Source organism: Rissa tridactyla, chromosome 2 (genome assembly GCF_028500815.1).
Source record: "Rissa tridactyla isolate bRisTri1 chromosome 2, bRisTri1.patW.cur.20221130, whole genome shotgun sequence".
Classification (NCBI taxonomy): Eukaryota; Metazoa; Chordata; class Aves; order Charadriiformes; family Laridae; genus Rissa; species Rissa tridactyla.
The window spans coordinates 145,510,517-145,536,286 of record NC_071467.1 but is presented as its reverse complement, the minus strand read 5'-3'; the positions used below and the strand labels follow the sequence as shown (position 1 = coordinate 145,536,286).

At 36.0% G+C, this 25,770-nt stretch overlaps 1 protein-coding gene across 4 annotated transcripts in view; it reads right to left on the bottom strand.

Annotated features, from left to right (window-relative positions):
* Positions 1-944: 944 nt before the first annotated feature.
* STAM (signal transducing adaptor molecule) overlaps positions 945-25,770 on the bottom strand; it is a 36,712-nt gene continuing 11,886 nt past the window's right edge. For 2 of the 4 annotated variants that reach the window (XM_054191317.1, XM_054191318.1), the window contains exons 3-14: positions 19,455-19,530; positions 19,272-19,367; positions 18,126-18,272; positions 17,766-17,856; positions 15,713-15,905; positions 15,291-15,385; positions 13,938-14,026; positions 12,101-12,188; positions 9,456-9,510; positions 8,968-9,121; positions 6,728-6,903; positions 945-5,565 (exon numbers count right to left, since the gene is read on the bottom strand). In XM_054191317.1, the coding sequence (XP_054047292.1) occupies positions 5,316-5,565; positions 6,728-6,903; positions 8,968-9,121; positions 9,456-9,510; positions 12,101-12,188; positions 13,938-14,026; positions 15,291-15,385; positions 15,713-15,905; positions 17,766-17,856; positions 18,126-18,272; positions 19,272-19,367; positions 19,455-19,530 (1,510 nt within the window). In that variant the 3' untranslated portion in view covers positions 945-5,315. Of the gene's footprint in view, positions 5,566-6,148; positions 6,375-6,727; positions 6,904-8,967; positions 9,122-9,455; positions 9,511-12,100; positions 12,189-13,937; positions 14,027-15,290; positions 15,386-15,712; positions 15,906-17,765; positions 17,857-18,125; positions 18,273-19,271; positions 19,368-19,454; positions 19,531-25,770 lie in introns of all 4 variants that reach the window. The other 2 variants (XR_008464846.1, XR_008464845.1) reach the window with 2 other exon arrangements.

Genomic DNA, 25,770 nt, shown 5'->3' with positions numbered 1-25,770 from the left:
TTGACAGATATAAGACTTAGAAAGTAAAAATACTATAATCTACGCCTAAGCATCATCCAAAAAAATCCACCAAAAAAAACCCCAAACCCAGAACAACAAAAATCCCCACCCCCACCCCACCTGAAATCAGAAAATTTGAGCTAAGTATTTCTAAGACTTTGCCTGTTGCATCTCCAAGTCCTTCCAGCAAAGGCCTTTTCTCATTCTTCCTCCATGAAATTTATAAATTGACTTTGCAACGTAATGAACTAAATACTCCAACTTTAATATTTTGCATTCATACCAAAAACAATTAACAGTTTTTACAAATAGTGTTATTTACTAAAACAATTCTTGTACAACAGTGCAGTATATCTAAATATATACATATGCCAACATCAAAGAGAGCATCAAAACAAACAAAACCAAAAATGCACTTTGCTACCGTGTACACTTTATTAAAACCAAAGCAGACTGCAGCAGGCTTCTTTTCTTTTTCATGACAAAGACAAAAATTATTTGGATTTCCAGAAGCACATGCAGGATAGAAGAACAACAACAACAAAAAAAAAATCCTACCACCTTTTTGCCAAGGTAGCAGCATGAAAAGTGAACTTCAGATCTGCAATTTCACATAGTAGCAAATGGAATGGTTTTAAAACACAAACACCCTAATTTAAGAAACAAGGCTTCAAAAACGTACATGGTGGGGTTTTTTTTACATCTTGAAGCAAAAAGTTCAAACGGCAAGGCCTTCCCACATTTTCCTGTGGTGTTGGATAGTGTAACGCATGAAAGTTAACATTCTGCACTGCAGCTGAAACTGAAAAAGGAGCGTCTGTAGCGTGGAGCTGGTCGGCTTTACCAAGATTGAATAACAGAGTAAACAATGATTCTGCCGGCTGTTAGCAATGGAGGGGTTTGTGGCAATAGAGGGTTTTGTAACTTTACTTTTTTCTTTAAAAAAAAAAAAAATAAATCTCCTCCCAGTTTTTAACTGGAAACATTATGCTCCCTTGTTCCAAAACAGATCCGTGAAGCTTCTCCGAAGGAAGCTGCAGTTACATCATTCGAAGTGCCGTTGTAGCTGCTGCAATTAGAGATGTTCGTTTTCATTCTGTCTGTGAAACCCAGCAGACGAGGAATAAGGTAAGACCTTTATATATAAAGGCTGCACAGACATCTTTGAAATATGAGTGAAAAATAAGGTAAGTGATATTAGAGAAAATACTAAAAAAAAATTGGAGAATGAGGTATTAAGCAGTTCTCCAGTGTAAATCTGATGTTCCTGCCATCTAGATGAAATCAGAGAACTATAATAGCAGCCTAGATTTGATCACCAAAATATGTACATGCTATTCAAAGCAAATTTATCTCCTTTGTTACGTCTAAGCATCTGCAATCTGGCGGAATTCTCTGAAGTTATGGTTACTCAAACTCATTTCAGTTCTCCTCCCCTCAAAATTCATGAATAGTAACCGTACCGTGAGGGCAATATGCTGCTCCACACCTGTTGAGAAGCATGCAGTAATTCTTATATGTTGTTCTCTTTTACTGTTGTTTTACTGCTGGCTACATGTGCTTTGGCCGGTGACACTAAATACACACCTGCATGGGTACCAGTTACTAAATGGAGGTGGGTAAATACGTTGCAACTGTCTCTGCAACTGCGCACTCTGGAATATACTGCCACGACATCAGCACAGCAAATTTTAACGCGCTGCCTCAGTATTGTTCCTGGGATGCTTTACAGTGAATCTTGACATCTTTGTTATGCCCACATAAATTGAGATGATACACATGGGTAAACAACCTTTGTTTATACAAGTGAAATGCACAGAAGGCACTTTCCAGAGTTTGATCCAGTTCATGATAAACAAGTCACTAAAATACCCCTTCTGGAGTTAATTAACATTTTTTGTATTCCTTAATTAAAGGGTTATATAGCAAAGGTTTATACAAAATATTATGAAAACACTTTAGCCTTTCATTGACAATTTACATGTAAAGAAACAAGACATTCAAAAATTAGGTCTTCTATTGGAACATGAGTAACATATGTTCAGGGATTCTTAAACTTTCAAATAGATTAATTTCCTGACCTTATTTATTTGCTAAAAAGCTCTTCCATACAGTAGCTGTACATGTACTTCCCCCCTCTCACCCCTATTCAGTGTTCAATACCACAGTAAGACAGAACATCTGTGAACTTGGTGAAAACAATGGATAAACGAGGAATCTCAGAATAAATCACAGCAGAGAAGCCCCAGTAATGGCATCTCCAGGTTCATGATACTAAACCAGCAGAGAGGAGGTGAATTGAAATATAATTGCTAAATTGTCAGTGAGAGAGGAGACGAGAGGGTGAGTGAAGAAATTAGCGCAATGACAGCATCTAGCAAGGTAGAAGGAAGCGTCGCTTTCGAGTATCTGGCATACGGGGGACAACCAAGTGAGAAGATGAAATCATCTTTTTCTGATAAATGAGAAAAATCAACATGAAGCAATACAGCTCCAAATTCAATTAAATATGAAAATTGTACCTGAAATGGAAAATGTAGGTAGGGTGCAATAGAAACACTCTGAACCTAAAAACCTAGGGATCTACTGCGCCAATTGTGGACAACGAAAACTGATTCTTAGTCAACTAAAATTCACAATTTGTTACAGGAGATACCTTAGAGCAGCCACTTTAATAACGGCATGAAATAAAATAAAAAGTGTCCATCTTTTTTTCAAAACTTTTATTATACTGGATTTTTAGTGGCATTGCATTTTAGAAAGTGTTTTTTGGTCATCATGAACACAAATGAAAGGTGATTTTAATTTTCTTAAAGATGGTTAAATGCCCAAAATAAGTTGGAAGGCAGAAAAACTTAAGATATACTTAAGTTTCCAGTGTTCAAAGGAGAAACCAGGAACAACCATTTCTGTGTTTTAATTGATGGCTGGACTAGATGGTCTGAAAGGTCCCTTCCAACCTAGGAAATTCTATGATTTAAGGAAAGAAGACTTCGAAAATTTTAAAAACAAAGACAAATTAGTAATAAAAAGTATTTTTGTGTAGTCATTTCTGTACAGAATTTCCACAGTCCCTTATTAGGGAACACGTGACACAGCATGTGAAAACCTGAGAATACAAATAGTCAATGTCAGCTGGATTATTCCGAATCTTCAAGCTCCTCCTTGAATCAGGGCCTAAGAACTATGGACTAAAAAGTCATTTTCACTTCTGTGTAGAAATTATACACTTCTATACACATTGTTTCTCTGATTTTGGAATAAGGTACCTAAAGCACACAGACAATGCTATCTAAATGAAACTACATGCCCTTTCTAAAGAAAATCACCTCTTCAATCTATTAAAAGTGATCTATGACAATATCTTGGATTCTTTTTTTTTTTTAGTCTTTCCTTTCAAATTCCACAGACTTCTGTGATGACACCAAGTACTGAAGTAATGACAATTTTTTGAGGGTGCTTAAGAATTCTGGAGAAAAAAAACCCACAAAACATGAAAATACTAGTATCAAAACAGCCAGCTGGCTAGAACATCCCCAACTGGAACACATCAGCTACGGGCACGTTTTGTAACCACCCCAGTTAGAAGTTATGCAAAGTAGTCATCTGAAAGCATAAACAGGGAAAATACCAGTGTCTATTAAAACAGTGAACCAAAGGCGTGTTAGGTAACTGAACAGACGCAGGAGTGTATGGGACAACTGAGGTCAGCTTATAGCGTAATGTACAATTGCAACATTTAATTCCAGGAGCACCACACTAAAATATAGTACACAAAAGCAAACCATTTCTGACATACACACTAACAAGACTGAAAACACAGATCTGACGTTGAAGCCATCTAGTATTGCTCTAATTAGAATTAGAGTCGCTGGAAATGATAAGAGGAAACCAGGATGCATTAATAGATTGAACACAAATGCAAAGTAACAACAGTCTTTGTACAAGAAACTCTGATCAGGCATATCTAAAATGCGGCCTTCCATCACCGTGTTCCTTTTGCAGCTCCTCAGCTGTAGAAAGAAAATATTGTGCCTTAAAGAGCCACCTGGGTGAGTTACTGAGAAATGCAAGGGTTTAAAAAAGGCTAATGGCTGTTGCTGCAGAAGAGAATTCAAAGTAACCTGAAAGCAAATGAAAATAAGATGCCTCATAAGCTATTCATACTATAGACGGGCAAATACACTCTAATGGTACAACTGGAAATTGAAGCAGATGTTTAAGGCAGAAGTGTTTGTGTAAGAACAGTAAACAGAACAAATTGCTAAGCAAGGCCACAAGAGATAAAATAAAGCCCTGAAGGTTTGTTCAGCAAAGTGATTTAAATGTCCATAATTCTCCATGTTCTAATTAAGAAGAGTTGAATAAAGTAGTGTTATTTATGTTGTGTGTTCCAGTTTAAAACTCCATCATTTCTCCTCCAACTCAATTCCTCTGTCTTTGGTGTAATCTCTACCAACACGCATAGAGTACAGTTCTGGTTCTCATTGTAAAAAAACAACTTGGAAAAAATAAATTACATGCTCTTATGATAAAATGCAAGTTTCTGATCTGTTGCATGGTCCCATGATATGTTTAGCAGCCTCTGAATAGTAGTTTTAAGTTATTAATTATATCTGAAGCAGAATCATAATTTGCTGTTATCCCCCCAAATCACTTACTAGTTAACGAGTTTACTTTGGTAGATAAGCCATCTAATAGTCATGATACACTTGTGTTCAATTCAAGAAGCGGTGAAACCTAGACTCGGATAAGTTTGTAAATTCATATATAGACCTTAGCTTGTAAGTGTAACCATGATATGCAGAATTACTGCTTTTCCTGCATTGGAAAAAGACATCACATCTGTCATAAAACCAGACAAAACTATGAAACCTGGTCATCAGTTCATGATTAAAATAAAATAGTAAAGTAAATTATTTTTAAACATTGTGTTAAATATATTCACATGATCACCATAGCTATACGAAATGGCCACTACTGCAATCACACACTATATGTACATAACATATATGCCACGACAGTTTGCAAGTGTTGAGTTTTCACAGACTAGCCAATTTTACCAAACATAAATAATCTTGTACCAATTTTTAGGCATTTTAAAAGGAATTAAATGTCCTAAATATATCCGTTCCTCTGCAAAATTAAAAAAAAAAAATCCTAAAAAGTCAGTGCAAATTGAACTTGTTCACCAAGATAGATTCTTATTAAGCTGAGGATAAACAAAGTTTAAGAGATTAAGGGAAGAAACTCATAGAATTGCCAACTGCCTTTAGCAGAGGTTAAAGAAGATTAGGAATCAGAAGTCCTGGATCCTATAGCAGAGCCTTCTGCGAGTAACTATGCTGTGGTTGTTGAGGTGGCGGAGGCTGCGGTTGTTGTGGAGGTGCTTGTTGACTGCCTGCTGTCTGTGGCAGAGGTGTAGATGCTAAGTTATAGTTTGGCACCTGGGACACATTAGTTCCAGCATTCTGATAAGCAGCAACATCAACAGTAGCAGGTGGTGGACTATACACTGAAGCCTGGTTAGAGTAAGTATTTCCAGCAACAGAGCCAACCATTGCACTGGGGAAGAAAAAAAAAAAAAGTTGAATTAGCAAACAATTTACCAATAGAACAGCAACACTTCATTGCTTCTTCAGCTGTTCTATACATACACATACAAAAATGTCTTAACTCTGGACACCTTGTATATTCAAAACTATAACCAATGAATATTTCAATTAAAACTCAAACACTCTCCTCAGATTTAAACACACCTAACAAACCTCCCATGGATTTAAAACTAGACTGTGAATCTATACTTTGTTTTATTCTAACGTGCAACATGGAATCCCATCTATCTTCCATTCCGCTCATGAGAAAAACCAAAGCCCAGCCAACCGTTTTAAATAGCAAAGCAAGTCAGGTGAAGTAGAAACTCACAGAAACTTGCTTTATCAATTTATGTCTTACCACCCCAAATAAGTAACTTTGGTGGACGTAGACTAACAAATACTTTAATAACTCAAGATGGATGTCTCTTCCAACTTTATAAAATAAAATTACTTTATACAGAGAGTAAAAAAAAAAAACCAAACAAACGAATCTTTTCCTAAGGTCACAATATGGGTAGCTTAGCCAAAGCTAAGCATCTTTGGGCATCTACCTAAAATAGAAAGCCACCTGTAGCTCCTTTATAAGGGGAAGCTGCGTAAGCTTTGGTAAGCGTTCATAGCCCATTCGCTTCGTTTCCAAAATGAGCAGAATTCTCCCCATGCTTCCACAATAAGATATTTGAAAAAAAGTACAATACAATATACACTATCTCAGAAGTTATGCAAAGCCAGCCAGAGCAGCAGATAATCTTCACCATTAAATGTATATTAGGTTATCTAAAAAAAAATAAAATAATAAAAAATTATCAGTCATGTCTATATCATTTTCTCTAATTTTTCTTTTATATAAAAGAAATATATATATGAAAAAATTATACATTTCTTATATATAAAATTAAAAACTGGAGAAAAATATAAGAACAACTGAAAAGTTTGAAGTTTGTCAGGAATTTTTACTAAATACACAACACCAATAAAAAACACAATGGAAATAATTTCACCGAAGTATCTTTCAATTGTGTTTAAAATTATATTTCTGTAAAAAAAAAAAAAAATCTCCTTTACATATTATCTGTAGTCCTTTACGTTTAAATTGATTTAAACTTGACTAGGGAAATACTTAAAATTACTTTGTGTAAGACGTCTGTGCAGGCTGCCCAGGCAGCCCGGAGCTGGCAGATGGAGTAACTGTGCCTTGGCTGAGAGAAGAGAGCTGTTCAGGAGGAAGGTTGTAGCCTTGAATATGGCCCATCTGTGCACTCCCTGCCACCAAATATGCATTACTTTGAGCTTGCCCCGGATAAACCTAGGAAGTTAAATAAAGGAAAATTAAAAATAAAAGACAAGAAATTTGGTATTTAATATCTGACTTCAGAACTTAAAAGACAGTCTCTCAAACCTTTTATTACAGATGTTTTACTAGAAAGCAACTGATGTCTTCTACTAAGCGTTGTAGTATGAAAAAACTACCAGGTTTTCAAAGGACACCATTTACATTTCTAACCTCAGTCCAAAAAGATCAAATTCTTTACTGGAAAACTTGTATTCCAGATTTTATTTTAATGATTATCACTCATGCTAATTTAAAGATTCTACTTTTGAATGAAAATACTGAAGGATGTAAATCATGTAACAAATAACAGTCCAAAGCAGAATACTTTTTGATGCCCAGATAACTTTCACTAAGCAGAATCATTAAAATGGAAAATCAATAAAGTATTATTTTCATGTCATTAGTTAACCTATCAGTTCACACAACTGTTGAGACTGCCATTGTAAAATTGTCTGGGCAGGGCGGAAGGGAAAACAAGCTCTTAAGAAAATTTCAACTGAAAATAAGGTAATATTTCATAACTAACTAGAAGAAAAGCTTACAAGTGTATGTCAACTGTATTCTAAATCAAGACTAATTTTCTAAACTCTACACTTTTGTTCAACCATGAATTATTTGGCTTAACACAAATTACTAGAGGAAATTATCAGGTCTTATGCACAATTGAGTTCCTATCTTAAGACTCAGATGACACACTCATAGAAGGTTTATCAGTATCGCAAAAGAACTTCAGAAGGCAGCAAAGGCACGAGACCTCCGAACTTTTCATAAACCTCCTAACTTTTCAGAACTTATTCTGGCTCATGTTCACCCCAAAATCCAGTTTTTCCCTTTTAGAATTCCCAGACACATGCCCATTTATAAAACAATAAAATTATTTGACAGGGTCACGGCATGATTGCTTATCACATATGAATGGAAGACAATGTTCTTTTTAATGACACTGCAAAAACACACATCCTCTTCTTAAAAGACACTGAAAGAAAGTACGTATTTGTAGGAAGCTAAAGGAACTAAATCAACTACATCTGCTTCAATGTTTATATAATACTGCGTAGGTATTAACAATTTGGCTTGAATTTTTTTTTCACTCACTCAAAAAGCAAGTAAATTATCTGAAAAACAGTTTGAAGTGTTATATATTCCTATAAACAGGAAAAGAATACAGCAAGTGTGCATTAGACTATGGGATGAAAACATTTAAATGTTTAAAAGACCTTTTAAAAATACCACAGTATATGAATTAGCTAAAAGACCTACTCAGAGAAAACAGTCAGTTACATGGCAGAGAAATGCTGCCATGAAAGAATTATAATTTTTAATTTCAGTAATTTAAATCCTAAATGCTCTCTCTTGATATTTCAAAAAAAAAAAACAAAAAAAAAAAAAAAAAGGAAATTGAGAGAGATTGATTTTAGGGTTGGGAAGGCATAATCTTAAACAGGAATTGTACTCCTTTGGTTCTTTACTTTCTCTGACCCACAATGCAAAGGTCTCGCAGCCTTAATTTTTAATTCTATGTGCAACTCAAAGCACAGGATGGGCTTTTTCCATGATCAAAAAGAACTGAACAGAAATGAACTAGAGGTGTTAGAACCTGCAAAAGAAGAACATTCAAAGATTGCAGCTGAAAACAAACAATACTTTTTTTTTTTTCTTTTTTTACATACTGTGTTGAAAGAAAACTACTCTTTCATTTGAGATTATTTCTGAGACAGCAAGATGATTTTAACCTAGCATTAAGGTAACAAAGATCATAAAAAGAGGTTTCCAACTCAGGGGGCAAGGGCAGGGGAGACGGAATTAAGAAATAAATTATTACTTGCAATCAACATGCTCCACCACGCTTTATGTATCAGTATATATTTATTTTAATAATGTAGAGAAATATATTGTAAAAGAATATTTGAGCAAGTTTTGTAAAAAAGTTAGCTCATGTGAAAAACTGTTTATCACTAATAATTTATAAAAAAAAAATCAACCATAGCTCAGTATGTAATCGATAACATCAATGGCTATTAAAGGTTACATACATACCTGAGAGCCAGAAACACCAGATGACTGCATATAATACTGTTGGTTTTGTAGTTTTGCATACATGGAATACATTGGGTCTTCATTCATCAGTTTGTTATACAAAGAAAGAGCCTCCATTGCTTTAACATTGAGCTCTGAAAGTTCTGAATGTTTCCTAGAAAATATATTTTACAACTTATTCTACAATTTAGATAACTTCAGTAAGAACAGACCATACAGGGAAACTTTTCGTGAAGTGTGATAAGCAACATACTGTTAGTGCCTGGGAAGTGATGCCTGACAAGTGCCATAATGTCAAATGGTACAATACTACAAAATACTATCTGACTAGGAAAAAGAACGTTCAGACCTCCTCCCAGATGAGAAGATACCAATAAATACAGCTATTTTCTTTGCCAGTATTCACAGAAGTGATTAAGATATCATTAAGTAACAACAGTGGTCTTTTTGAAAATTAATCTTGAGTCAAAACACATGTACGTTTTTACCTGTCTATATCTTCCAACTTTTCATCTATGAGAGGTCCCATCTGGTGGCACATTGCTAGAATAGAAGGACATTAAAATATATCAGACTAATAAAGATTTCCATACTACAAGTCAGAAAGTAATTTTTAAAAAAGTTATCAGATAGAAATGTGTGTAGATGCTAGTTCAGTCGGTTTTTTTAAATCATTACTATAATCTGTATACCCAAAAAATTTTGATAACAGAGGCAGTGTCATGAACAATTTAAGAATGAAATCCAGCAGAAGTTCTCAGTACTGGTACAGTTTAAAAAGTACATTTTAAAAAGGAAATACAGCAAAACAAAACACATTTAACATCCAGGGAGTGTAAAACTGAAAATATTTTGCATAAAAAAGTTCAGGTAAATCTGAAAGGTGATCTCTTCTTCAAGGAAGAAAATTTGCCACTGCAACCTACATCATGTGCTCAACTAACATTACTACAAAACAGTGAAGGAGAAAACAGGTTGCAATGATTCAAATCATCTGCACATCAAAGACACCAATAGCACATTGGAATATCTCTAACAGCACTATCTCACTGGAATCCTAATTGGGGTAACGGGGCTTTTTTAAACCACTAACATGTGCAAAAACCAACACAAAAACTTACTAGAAGTTGGAAAAACATTAAAATAAACAAAAATGCAGCCCCCGCCAACTTTCAGCACAAGGACATGGGGTTCATGTAACGGACAAGCAAACCACAGTTAACTAACAGAAAGACTGAGTTTGTCAAATGTAAAATAAGTAGACAAGGAAGCTGAAAGGGGATACTACAGTCTAACCCTACTCCAGAATGCAAAATGTGCCCACTTATCCAAGCAATGAACTATTAACTAACCAAGAGATGTGTTTAACCCCAAGAGCCACTCAACATTCAAACTGAGAGATGAGAAAAAAAAGATTCCGGCATCAAAGATGACCTAAATGCATTATAAGGAGCTTTGGAACACTGTCTTCACTCCCAGTTTTCCCAAATTAGAGATGTAGGAGGTCCTGAAAGCCTCTGGGCCACAATGGGTGAAAGGACATCGCTGATGTGTTCCTTGAAGGCAACTCCAGGTGAAAGAGGAGTTGTATGAAAGGCACCCATCTGCTTCTTTGAACCTAGGATCAGTAACACATTGGCAGAAATGCTGGTAAAAGATGTAAAACGTGGTGTAAATTCTGCCTATTTTTATGTATAACACAAAGTGTGGTAAAAGGCATGACACGGATTGCTTAGATATCTGTATGCTAACACGATGCCTGCACTGCTGCCAACCACAAACCCTGGGGTCCTGAAAGTGCTGGGATGAGTTCTCCAATTTAAAGACATTTGTGACTGGACATCCGGATGGCAGAAGAAAATGAAGTGGGTTTTTATCAAATGTTGATCTGCACCTGCACTGGTAGGAACCCCAAGATCCAATAGACATCTACAACAAAATTCCCAGAAACTATGCCAAAAATAGTAGCTACCCAAGGCCTACCTAAGTGTAGAGTAAGTACGATCTTGAATATGGCATTGCAGAACTATACGCAGCCATATGCTTAGCACGTGCTTTTGTAGATAGCTGGGGAGCGCTCATCTGACTATAATACACCTTTCTCAGAGCAGTCCCACAGTTTATATAAAACTCAGTATTGTTCTAATGATCTCACAATGCATTTTGAAAGGAGATCCTAATGCAAGCCAGATCAAGAGGCTTGATATAGGCAATCCCCTTCTTAGACAACAGATAACTATATTTGGTACTTGAAAGAATCAAAAAACATTCATGTTTCTTTTTACCCTCCTTTAGCTTTAGTGGAACTAGAATAACATGCAGACACGTCACTGATGTGTAGTTCCTAAAACAGGATTTGTTTACAGGTATGATGAACCAGATGGGTGTGGAAAGATGAGAGACACCCAAATGCTTACAAACTTATGCTCTTTTTCCTGATTAACTTCTAGATAGATCTGGAATATGCCATTTTCTTTTAACGAAGTCTGATCCTATCTGAATCGTCAGTTTAAGCCAATGTTCTTCTGTCTAATAACTGGTAAGTTTCTTTACTTCCTTCTCCAAAGTCACCTTCCAAAATTTTTGCTGCATCTCTCAATCTAGGTAGAATGGTCTATAATGCCTCTTTGAAGAGGTAGCCTGAATAATTTGACTCTAAATTTGTAGCACTCTATAAGGTATTTGCTAATATTAAAGTCCTATACAAATATGCACGCAAGTGAAAAACAAGTGGGACACCCACAGGTCTATTCTAAGCCTCGGTAGTATTTCTGCTTCTTCTCATGGAATCTTCCTTATGCCCCCTTTGCAACTCATGCTGTGCTACTCTATGGAGGGAAAAAATGGATGAGTAAAATAAATTTAAGTACTCCTGGGTCTTGAAAATTAAAAGAATATAGAATATAGTTTCCTGGAGAGAGGTGTGGGCTTGTTCTAAGTTAAAATTTTGCACTTAAGTCTCTTAAATGTGGGAAACAGGAAGGAAGACGGTAACTATGGCTCAGGCACTTTCCTTGGGCATGCTTGTGGTATGCACATGAAGCTGAAGTAGTTTCAGCTTAATTTCAGTTAGGTTTGGTATAGGTAATTATTAGAGAGGAAAACAACAAAAAAATCCATGAGATTTTCTTACCCTCAAGATGAAGCAATTCTGGGAGGTCTGGCTGGTCATCAGATGGATCCGCACTTTGTAACATCTGCAAGAGTTGATCCATTTTATCCTAGAACACAAATTGTGTAATTAGGGAGAATGTGGAGGGGCAGAATTAACACCTTCGGGACAGTAAACTAACACCTTCGGGACAGCTGCTATTTACAACAGCCATTTGGATCACTTAGGACTTGGAAATCATCTAGACCAACTTTAAGAAAATACTAATCATACTACTTTACAGGAACGAACAAGGATAAACCAAATGATAAAAATAATTAGTAGGAACAAGTGTAATGCACAGAATACCCACTTATTCCCAAAAGTTCTTCTAAACAGTATTTTCTGAGGAGTTTCTATTATTCCATTCTACTCATTTCATATGCAATACTACCACCTAGTGGGACAGTGCAAATGTTTTGACAGAATATGTTGAGAGAGTATCTTAAAAAGAAATGGGTACTTAAAACTAAATTCACCGAAAAACTATCCTGCATTTTGTCAGTGTATGAGGTCTGTTAGCACATGAGCAATGTCATTACTAATATATATGAAAGGGTTTTTTTAAGATGATGTTTGGAGGTGTCACATGGTTGACTTCAGAATAAGGCATCCTTGATTAACCAGTTTAAGTGCAACCCATTTATAAAAATATAGAAGAGTGGAAAATTAACAGGTTCTTTGAAAAGTATGTCTTGGAGTGAACTATACTGCTTAACCAAATGTTATATGTAAATGATTAAAAATCACTTTTTAGCTGAGTGCTATCAAATAAATAGCCTTTAACAGGACAGAGTTACATAAATTGTAACGAAGTGTAAACTAAAACCATGTTTTTTTCTTCTTAACCCCAGGAAAAACAGGAAGAAGCCAAAGGAACTACTTCCTTAAAAATTATACTATGATCATTTTACGGACAAAACAAGACACTAAAACATAAACTAATGTGGAATAACAGAAGACAAAAGCTGGAAGGCACCTAGAGGCAGGCCTGAGATAAGCTATTTCAGCAGATAAAAAACTAACTTGTATGTCTTGGAAGGAGAAGTATTTCAGGCAGGAGTTAAATAAGTCCTAAATAAGACTTTAGGAAGGCAATAAATGATTTTTCATTTCAAAAAACAATGACAGAACCCTAGTTGAGAAAGAAAGGAGAGAGAAAGTGAAAAATTCTGAAGAGAACAGTTCTAAGCTCCCTGGGAGGGAAAGGAAAAAGAAAAAAAAAAAAAAAAAAGAAAAAAAAAGGGGGGAAAAAAAGGAAAAAGGGGAAAAAAAAAAAGGCAGGGAAGAACATCCTGGGCTGAGATTTGCTGGGAACTTTCCAGAATCACTGCGGTGAGATTGTATGAATCTCACTAAATATTACTTACAGAGCAACAAAAAGCTCACAGTTCTCAGAGAAGGAAAGAGATCTTTCAGACTGGGAGAAGAAGTGGTGGTAGTATTGGAAATAAATCTAAGCCAGCATTCAAGATGGGTATCTCTGAGGTATCCTGAAGTACCTAAAGCAAAACCTGAAAGCAGATGCTCACTCCAACCAAGCTTTTAGTTTGGAGGTGAACAGATGTACAATCCTGGAGTAGGGCCCTAAAAGGAATGCAGTATCCAAATGCAGTTTCAGAAATTCCTAAGGACTTCAAGACACATTAACAAATTAGAATACTGCAGATATTTTTTTAAAATTAAATCAGCTTTCCATTCTCTTTTGATTATGTTCTCCTGATATTTCAAATTATTTTTGAAGTACAGGATAAAAAGTTTAAACATCACATATTTAAATATACCAGCACCTGAAAATCAGTACTTGTATCACACTTACTTCATCAATATAAACTGGTTCAGGCTCAGGTTCTATTGTCTCTACTTGAACTTCATCACTGAACTGCACTGTTTTCTTCTCAGCTTTCACTGTAGGATAAAAAGACAGATTTTATTTTATAAAATAAAAATAAACAAAACAATGACATAAATGTTATACGGATAGCATGTTGCCTAAAATCTTCGCATTTGAAACATCGACTGTGAAAATTGAAAAAATTAGTATTTTGTTGACTTTTGAAGGCCAAAAACATCTCCACAGACTTAATCAATTTTCATAAACAAATCCGTAAATTGCATAAAAAAGACATCAGTTCACACAAGGTCAATATAAACCCTTTTTAGCAAGTAAATGTCTTTATCGTAGTCTCACTACAGGTAATATTAATAAAAGTCATCAGGAAAACAGACTGAGATAGAGTGATTAGAAGAAATAGAGCTAGTGAGTCAGGTTTAAGAGAAAACTGGTAAAATCATCTATGACAAACTGGAGCCTTCTTTTCTCCAGAGAAGAGTACAGAATCAAAATTCTCAAATTTTGCTATTTCTTCTCTATCAAATAGTACCTGCAAAAGCATCTTACTCCTCTGTAGTGGAGGTCACAACAAAAAAGCTGCCAAATACTACTCTTATCAGTTAGTCTTAACATAGAACAGGTGACTCCTACAGCATGTAATTCTGCTGACCAGCTCATTTCTTTGGCACACTCGTATTGAGATCACATGAGATTCATCTTGCAAACCATCAGATTTACAGAAATCAGTTCTACCATCTTAAAACCTTGTCTAATATTAAATATTTTTAATAAATATTAAGAGTAGGTTAGACTGATATACATAGATACAAGATGATAACCGCTATGCAGAAAAAAAAAATTCCTTCCATTATGCACACATACATACCCAGAGTGTGTTGGTTTCTTGAATTGTTTGAACAGCAGTAATCTGTCTCTGACTCCCATCTGGCCCGGGGCCTTCAGTTTTTCCTTGATTAGAAATGTACCATTGCAACCAGGCAAAAAGGCAACTTGTAAAAAACCTGCTGTTGCCTACATTTATCCACGTGTCAACGGAGTTGTTAAGAGAGTCTCAAGGAAGCTACTGACAAAGTCAGCAGTAGACAGCATCGTATTTTTCAGCAGCTGCCAAGGTGGGCAACCTTGGTCCGACACAAAGATACAACTGTTGTTTGTGAGAGCACAGCAAGGGCTCCGCAGTTTTACTTCAAGTATCACATTAACTTGCAACTGAACTCTATCATAAGGGAAAGGAAATAGGGAAAGTACATCACTGCAGAAATATCCCTTGGGCCATGGCAAGGCTTAACATATATACATAAACGTGGTGTTACTTACTCATTTCTGGCTCAGCAGAAAGATCAGCTGTTACAAAATTTGATGGAAACAATCCTATACCCTGATGAGTTTCACCTTTCCACCAATTTGGATCACTAAAGATAAAAAAATAATTAAAACCCCCATACATTTAAAAAAACATACTCACATGGTATTTTCTTAAGAATTGCACTGTACAAGGCATTTATATTACTTGTACATAAATACAACTTGTATAAACGCAGAAATCTTCGTACGAGAATCTTTACACGATTACATTTGTATGTAAAAAAATCTAGGAGATAACCAAATAAAGTATTTAATATGTAAATGTATTTTATTGCAATTGTATTCCAATGTATGCTTCTACATAGAAGATACGATTATTCTCAATGGATTTTTACAGTCTAATATACTTCTAGTAGGCATTCTATATAAATTACCTGTCATCGAGGATAGTTATAAGTTCTCCAGCTTTAAAAGTTAATTCGTTGTCTTCAGCAGCCTCAAAATCATAGATTGCACGAACTTTTCGGCCCTCGTGTTTGTGATTTGTTAAAAGACTTGAGGTGCTTGGATACAAACTGGAAAGTGTTGTTTGCTGTTGCCTTTGTTCTTTTAGTGACAGTTCAATAGCTACAAAAGAAGAGTTAGTCCCATGAAAATTCCCTATAAAAATGGGTTAAATGATATGAAAACTGAACTCTGTGAAAACTTTTAGTATAATTCCATTCCTGTTGCATCATAATAAACTTCTGCCTTTCACTTCGAAATAATGGTAAAAACCAAAAAGATGTTTTACAACTAGAAAGCACAATTCTGCCTACAGATTTAGTGAGGCTTTCAACATGGACAAGATGAATAAATAGCACTTAAGCACTAACAGGATAACTCAGTGAAGTGACCCATTCTTTTATTATTGTTATTACCTTGAACTGATGTAAAGTATTTATATTCTTACTAGCATATATATGATGTTCAACTTTTCTGGATCGCTTGAAACATTAAAAAGATACATATGTTCAGGCACACATTGTTTCTCTGTTAGATTAGCAGTCTTTAGCCTGAATTAACAAAATCAGAGAATTGCACAGATTGGTTGTGGTTGGAAGACAACTCTGGAGGTCGTCTTGTCCAATCCCCTGCTCAAGCAAGGTCACCTAGAGTTGGCTGCCCAAGACTACGTCAAGACAGCTTTTGAATATCTCCAAGGATGGAAACTCCACAACCTCTCTGGGAAACCTGTGCCAGTGTTCTGTCACTCTCACAGTAAACCAGTGCCTCGTTAATTCATAATTCAGAAAGATATTTTTGCTTAGACAAGCAAAATTCCATCCATTCTTGTTTTCTCCCTGGAATAATTTTACACTTGGTCATTTTCAATTAAACTTGACAGAGCAGAAAGGTTTCACTCATATTAAATCCTCCTTTCACAAATTTGTGGAAAAAATGATCATGTTTAAGAAGGGATGGAGAGGGACACCACAAAAAAAAAAAAAAAGAGAACAAGCATTAGAGAACCCATTGAGAATCCAAACCTTGGAGACACAAATTCCTTGAAATCCCTTGAGTTGATCCTTTGGCGGATCAACTGTTGAAGAAACAATTAGTAACACATACAGATGGGCTAATGCCAATTTAAATAAATCAATGTTACATTAGATAATAGCTAAACAACAAAAATGTCTATCAAAGATGAGAAACTGCAAACACCCACCAACTACTAGCACAACAGCTTCACTCGTACACTGGTACAATTTAAGCCCAAAGCCATGCAACACACAACAGATTACATTTGAGGTCTTTACATTGCTGAAGTTTGACCTCAAAAAAACAGTATCTAGACCATAAAGATCAAACCGCTCTAAGAATAACTTCACACGTGTCTGGTATAGGATCATTAAATGACCTTTACATATACCTTAGTACAACAGTAAATCAAAAGAAACCATCCTAGTTTTGTTTACTGGGACTGCAGTGAGACATTTAACAGCTACTTATGCTTACAGCAATCAAAGCTTTAAAGTATACTACAGACTCAGTATTCAAAGGAATAAAAGTTTAAAGTAGTATACCCAAAATACTTTGCATACAACTTATACTATAATTCTCATTTTCTCCTTCCATCAAATGTTTAAATCGGAAATGAACGTGCTTCCCTTGCCCCAGAAAGAGGGAAAATCCAAGTGCAGAACTTTTATCAAACATTTCCGTAGTGGAACATGTCCTTAACATGAGATTTTGAAGATTTTTTACTGTATTGTTTCAGTTTGGAAAGGGAAAAAAGAAGTAAAAATTGGTAATTTTTCATGTTTTTTACCCATAAAATAGTTTTAGTCTCTAACCATCCAGAAGGGTACAAAAAGAAAGGAACAGAAGTCATAACCACAACCCAAAAATATACTATTCACATAGACAAAGGAAGCAAAAAAATTTTTCCTGCTTTATTTGATATTTACCAATATATTCATGAGGTCAACAAGTACATGCACTCACCTTTAGCTAAATCCTCCTCTTCCTTTTTGTTGGCTACTGTACCAGGATCTTTGGCAACTAGAGCTGGACTTGCTTTTGCCTGCTCAGCAGCCTAAACAAAAGTGAAAGATGTAAAAATGAATTCAACAAAAAAACCTGAAAATGCATTAAGTTGACCATTTTCATTTGTATTCATCTGCAATATAAAAATCTAAAGTAAATCAGAGCATTTCACCCCTCAAAGGAGTGTTTTATTAAGATGAGAGAGATTTCGTTTGTCAAACAGACTGTAGAATTCAAGACTACAAACTGTAAAACACAGAACTGAGGATAAAAGGAATTTGTCATTCCCTTTAAGAACAACCACAAATTTTAATGTACCTGTGAACCAATAGCTGGGAAAGTGACTCCTTGCTCTTTAAGATTTTTTATCATAGCAGATATTAAACTAAGCTGTGGGTCATTCTTGAATTCATCGGTCCATTCCACCATGAGGGCTTTCAGCTTTTCACAAACTTTTGGATGACCCTGCAAGAACAGTAGAAACTAGTTAAATAATGTAGGAATCTGTTCTTAATTCCTTAATTTCAAATAATTTCATGTTACTGTCAATATAAACTATATAGACATTTTATTTTGAAGTCACGAAGGGATACTAAATGTTAGGGCAACCAAGATGATTATGGGACTGCAGCACCTCCCTTATGAGGAAAGGCTGAAAGAGCTGGGACTCTTTAGCCTGGAGAAGAGAAGGTTGAGGGGGGACCTGATTAATGTTTACAAGTATCTAAAGGGTGGGTTTAAGGAGGGTGGAGCCAGGCTCTTTTCAATGGTTCCCAGCGACAGGACAAGGGGCAATGGGCACAAGCTAGAACATAGGAAGTTCCGTTCAAATACACGGAAAAACTTCTTTACGGTGAGGGTGACAGAGCACCAGAACAGGCTGCCCAGGGAGGTTGTGGAGTCCCCTTCTCTGGAGATTTTCAAGACCCGCCTGGATGCAGCCCTGAGGGATGTGCTTTAGGTAATCCTGCTCTAGCAGGGGAGTTGGACTAGATGATCTCTAGAGGTCCCTTCCAACTCTGAAGATTCCATGATTCCGTGATTCCGTATCACCAATGGATATCTTTATAGAAAGGGAGAATAGTTCACCAGCATTTTGTCTGTACTAATACAATATGTACTAGGCCCAAAATGAAGTAAAATAACGTTATATAAAAGCCCTGTATTATCTCCATTTCACCACATCTGTATTTAATGTTTCGTTGATATTATTTAATGTAAAAATGAATTTGTATATTTACAAATTCACACACCACACCACGCCTCCCCCAGGTAACTGCAGTGTGAAGTGGCATTCACAAAGTTCTTTCTCACAGCCACAGTCTTTCCAGTAATCTTGTACCCTTTCCTCCACCACCAAATTTCCAGTCTCCCAAAAGCAGATTCCATTCCACTTTCAGATTACCCCAATTCGTGTCTGATTGCGCGTTTCTATGAATTGTGTAAATCAATGAAATACATTACCTTATTCAACACGTTGCTTACTTCACTGGCAAAATCTCTTGAACAGACTTCTAAATGAAAGATTTTCCCACAGTTTGATACACATGCTCCTAGAAGCTAAAGAAAGAAAGATTAGAACTCAGAGAAGATTTTTTGCAGTGTAACTTTTCAGGAAGGAAAAGCACTACACTAAAAAGAACCTACTGTTAATGCTTGCATAGCAACATGGGGATCTTTATGGTTCACTCTCTTCATAATAGAACGGAGACAGTCCTTAGGCCTACAAAACACAAGACAAATTTAAAAAAATGTAATGGAATGAACATTTCCTATTGTATATATGACAATGCGTGACAATGCTAACAGACAGCAAGCTCTCCCGAACATCATCACTAAATTATTTAGTAGCTTATAAGTGTAACATTAAAAACAATTAACACAGTGAACAGTTATAGCCATTTCTATCTGTAGGTAGGATTGCTAGCTTTCTTAGTCATCAAAACCTCTCAGTAAGTTACATTATCTTTTGTAAATACTCTAGAAATGCACAGAATCCCTTACCATTAGAGAACTGTAATTCTCTGTAGCCTATGCACCTACTCCTCTGTATTTCACATACACATGTAAGAATGTTTGCTTCCATATTGGTTACCAACACCCTTTTGCTACTTTTTTTTAAAATTACCACCATTACGTTCCTCAGAGTCTCTTTTAATCTACAGAATAACACTTTTAAAGAAGATATGCAATGAATCAGTAAGTACAAAAAAAAATTTTATGCATTCCACATCAAAGTTTCAAAACAATTAAATATAGAATTCAAGTCTTACCTGTATTATGGTAGATAGAAATAATGTGAAAAGGAAATTTAAGAAAAAAATTGAATGGGAGTTTCAGACACAGTTTAGCATATTAAAATCTACGTGAATTCTTGTTAATTTGTTCTGTCTTTAAAGGTGGTGGAAGGCTGAGGGAGGCTACAGTAGGAATTATCATGGACATACAAGCATTATCTGTTGAATAGCCCCGAAAAGATAACCCTGAAAGAGGGTAAGTAGGGAAAGAGCAAAAAAGAAGGTAAATTTAAACTAAGAGATTTTATGCATTTCTGGAGTATTTTCTGGAGTAGTAAATTTTTTTTTGGAAGCAAAATGACTTTGCTATTGAGCTGATATCCAAGAACTAACATGAAACTTAGGTATGTTACACCACTGCTTGGCTATACTATATTTGTCAGTGTCTATATTTTACAGAAACGTCCACCTCATATTTAGTAGTACTAATTATAGAAAGTGCTGTCACACAGCAAGACTACATATCACTCAGTGTATACTTTCATATAACCAATTATTACAAATGAAGGCTATAAGGCAAGCACTGTCTTTTATCTATTGATTATCCAAGACTTCTCCTAAGTTCACTTTAATTGAGAAAGAATACATGCTAAGATTTTCAGAAATAACTACTTTTTTAAACCGTTAATTTATGAGTAGGACTGAGTAGACACACACTGAACCAATGTGATATGAGAGCAAGCACAAAAAAAATGCATGTCCCTTAATTGTTAAGCCAGTATTTATAAAGGAAGGGTCCAGGATCAAGAGCTCAGCAGTTCAGGAACAGAACTACTAGCCTAAGATTCTTTTATTAAGGAATCCAAAGTCTTATTAAAAACGAATAAAGTAACAAGAAAGCCTCAAAGCCAAATGATTTTCCACGTATGTCAAGTACAATTTTGAAAAGGTAAAGAAACCAACAAGAAACCTCTCAGTAATTCATAAAAACACCTTAAAAATAATAACTCTATTTGATCTACTATAATAACTCTATTTGATCTACTATTTGATCATGTATTTAACAGAAACGATCAATATTTGAGTGTTAATGTTTTAATGTGCTCTAATGTTAAAAAAAAAAAAAAATCTTGTGATTGCATCTACACCCAAACAAAAGGCTTACCAATGTTTAGTCACACAGACTAAGAATTGCTATTCCAGACAGAACTGTAATCCTTATTTTTACTTCAAATTATTAATCATAAGATTAATTTGTAAATTACGAGAAGCGCTATGCAGAAATCAGAGGGAAGACACACACCCTGAGAGAACAAAATTCTATGTATTTATTAGGCAACTCTCCAGACCATGCTATAGAAGTACTGTGCCACACTTCTGCTCCAACAATTCTACAATTAAAAATTTCAGAAGGAGTATGGTACGTGGGAATAACAAATCAGTAGGGGGAAAATAGGGCAAGATAAAATAGAAGCTATGGTATCATACACAAATATATCTAGAAAACATTCATAATAAATTTCAGGTTTTGTTTTAGAGAGGAAAAAGTAATGTACTTGATTATATTTTATTTAACAAAGACAAAATTAACAGCAATTGGAATTTAAAATACTACTCTGCACAAAAAATTTCATATATTTTCAGGAATTTATTGTTCATTAACAGTCTAAGGTAACTGCCTGTGGGGCTCAAGACTACACACGTGACCCAATTTTCCTCCTTGCTCCTTTAGAAACAAGTTAGTCAAAGAGCTTCCTGGCCAGCCTGTTAGACATACACTGCAATAACCAGTAAAATACTACTGAGATTGGGTAACTTGGGGGGGGCAGGGGGGAACCCACAAAAAAAAAAGAGGGTAGTTTGGAAGACTGTCAAGTAAGCAATTTTGCTGTTCTCTCTTGTATGAACAGGCATAAAAACAACCAAAGAAGAACCAGCTAACCAGAATACTGACTCACTGAGGCAGTGATTAATCCACAAGGAATCAGGACAAAGTTAGGCAAGCAGCAATATAGACAAACCATTTCTCAATGACAATTTTTCAATACCCAACCCCAACAGAGAATGCCTCAATCAACATTTATATTTTCTCAACCATTGGTGTATTCTCCCAGTCACTGACTTCATTTTTTTTCAGCCATCATTTTTATTAAGTAACCGTTCTGGAGAAAAACTGAAGTTGTGATAGTTTCAAACATAAAGACTGATGTGTCTCATTAACTTAATACAAAAGGTACAACCAACTCAAAGCCAAATGCAAACAGAATTAGACTCGGGAACTGGCTAGCACTGAACTGACAGAGGAAGGAGTGCTTCATGCTAAAATATACCATATGTGGCCTTTAATTTTCCCTTTTCTTCTGCTTAATGAATCATTCAAATTTTATAATGTTATTTTACTCAGAGCTGATAAACTATAGGTTCAGTTGTGCAGGCATTTTCATTGCAGAAAACCAACACAAGGCAAAAATCTATGCCTTTCCTGTAATCAGATGATTTAAAATGTAAGTTTTAAAATAAAACAAGTTTTCAATAATGCTGTATAAAAACAGAAAAAAAAGATTGCGTCTAGTGGTAGAACCTTTGTTTTAATCATGTTTCTATGTTGAAAAGGCTACTTGCGCACTGAGCTACCGATATTCCCCCAAAACGGCAGGCAAACAATGTAATATGCAACTGATGAACTGTATGAGTTCCTAAAACAAATTCAGAGATTCAAAAAATGTGTTGATTGTCTCACAGACAATTAGATTTTGAAATTCACAAAAAATAGAGAAAATAGATTCAATAGAATTCTAATTTGCTAAAACTTACTTTAGTTGGTTGGATTAAGGGAAGAAAGATACATTTTTTAGCTATTGGCAATTCTTTGTAACAAAGGTATTGCAATGTAAAAATTAACAGTAGCAATTCTGTTACTGAACTGTAACTAATTTGTTTTAAGAGAAAATGTAGCACCTTCGTTGCATAACAGGTTTCCAACAATTACTCTGGATGCAAACCAGTTGTTGGCAGACCTGAACGAGACAATGTGCCATGTAACACTGTGGGACAAAACGCCACTTAATGAAGAACAGTCCTTCTAGTCTATCGTGGCTTCACGCTTAAGATGATCTACACCCAAAATGCTGCAAGCATGCCATGAAGCTTACAGACTGATACAAAGAAAACCCATAAAACAGAGATTTTATAATCTAAACTTCTGCCAAGAGCAGCATCAGACAGCTTGTATTGGACCAGAATTAGTTAAAAGATTAATGCAGATCCCAGTTAAGGAGACTAGCATCCTTGCCACAGGAACTTAAACTGCAGGAGAATTTCAAACTGCACAGCATATCTCATTTAAACTTCTTAATGGGGAACTTTGTCGTGCTTTACCTTCCTATGGCATGACATAATCCATCAAAACAAAGAAAACCCACTGTCAGCAAGTTTTAACACAATCTGAATTTAAGCAATGAGTGAGCTGACAGCCTATTACAAGCAGGGTAAATATTACAAAGGTTAAAGTCACAGCCAGGATCAAACCACTGTTTTATTTAAAAAAAAAAAAAAAAAAAAAAAAAGAAAAACACAAACCCACAAACACAAAACCAACCAACCAACACGCACAAATCATAACAGAAATTCCAGCTGTCCCAGAGAAATTTAGCTGCACATCGCCAGAAGATCTCTAGCTTTGTCTGTGCTCCCAAACAGCTGTCTCTTGCAGCTACATACATTTGAGCACTGTTCAGGCTAAACTGCTGTGAGACTCAGTCTTGCCTGTGGAAATGCTTTCAGTGATCAAATAGAATACTGAAGCCTTCAATAATACAGTTATTGTTACAGGTTCAGCATCAAAATGCACAAGGAGCAGAAATGCAGTTTTAAATATACAGACTAATATGAAACATTATTAATGATTTGCCAGCTGTTATCTTAACTCCAGTTATACACAACAGCACAGAAGTCTCAATATGCCATGCTATTTATAAATGCTTCTCTAGAGACCATCTCTAATCCCAAGGAATAAGCTTATTTGCAAACCTGTCCTTTGGAACAAAAGTCCCAGGTGGGACATTGCTGTCTGGCATCTCCTACTGTTTCCCGCAGTTTTACAAGGCCATCCAAGTCGTTCTCAGAGAAGACTTTCACTAAACGGCAGCAATGGCAAAACTCTTTCTGATGCTATTCCTCACCTGAATTGTTACAGGGAACGTTTGGAGAAGCTGTATTTAAAACATTTCCAAAGCCTAATACTACACTGAATAAAAACACTATAGATACACTGAAATAATGTCTTTAAAATGTATTTTTTATTTGCTAACTCAAATTATACTTTAACTTTTTATGCCCAAAAAATGAGTGCATGCATAAATTCTATGAGAGAGCTCAGTAAAGAATCAATAATCAAAGCATTAGCAGCCCATATTAAGATGTGGTTAATATAATACCACATTTTCAAAAGGTACATTTATCAAAGCCCTGATGTCAGAGAATAGCTTCTCAAAACAAGAAGAAGAAACACAGAACCTCGTTGCTTTCTGTGACAAAGACTCTGGAGGTGAGGACAAGGGAAGGGCTGCAAATACTTTATACCTTGGTTTTAGCAAAGTTTCGACATAAAGTTGAAGCTCATATAGTCTCCTTATTATCCAACTGGTGAAACACAGGCTGGATAAAAGGATGACAAGTTGGGTGGAAAACTGGCTGGTCTCCTAAGTTCAAAGAGTTATCACCAGCGGTGCAAATTCCAGCTAGTAGGCAGTGGGGTCCCTCAGGGATCTCTGCTGGGACAAACACTGCTAAATGTCTTCACTAATAACCTGAATGATGGAAGGCAGTACACTCTCAGCAACTTCACTGACAAGAGCAAACTGGGGGGAGAAATCAATATACTGGAGGGCAGGGGCACTGTTCAGGAGGACCTGGGAAGTCTGAAGAAATGGGCAGACTGCTAATTCAGATGCATTTTGGATGGTCTGTGCCAGCAAAGGCCAGGAGCTGACCACCTAAAAAGCAGCTCCACAAGAAAAGATCTACAGGTCCTACTGGGTGACAGGTGTCAGCAGCGCAGCCTGGCAGCGAAGACAACCAACCACATCCTGGGTCAAACAAGCGGTCAGTACAGCCAACAGGGACAGGGAAGTGATCCTTCCCCTCCATTTTGTACTTGTAAGATTGCATTTGGAGAACTTTGTCCAGTTTAGGGCTCCTCAGTGCAAGGAGGCTGCACTGAGGAGCCCTACTGCAGTATGTCCTGCAGTAAGTCCAATGGAGGGCTGCCAGGATGGTCAGAGGAGAGTCACATACAAGGAGAGATGAAGAGCCGCTTTCAGTTTTGAGAGGAGCAGACTAAAAGGGGACCTTACTGCTTTCTATAACTAATTAATCAGAGAATACATATAAGATCCAGCCAGAATCTGTTTTAGAGCTGCACAGTCATAGGACAAGATGCAACAGGCAAGCTGGAACAGAGGAAATTGTAATCAGATTGCAGGATAATTATTTATTTATTTACTTGCTGTGAGGGTAGTTAAATACTGAAACATGTTGTCCATAGAGGTTGTGGAAACTCTGACCTTGGAGGCATTCAAGACTCGACACAGTCTTGAGCAACCTGATCTAATTAGACCTGTTTCGAGCTGGAGGGGTTGGACTAGAAAATGACCTCTGGAGGTCACTTCCAACCTAGATTATGATTGTGTAAGAAAAATCCCTAATGAAGTCCCCTGGGTTTACAG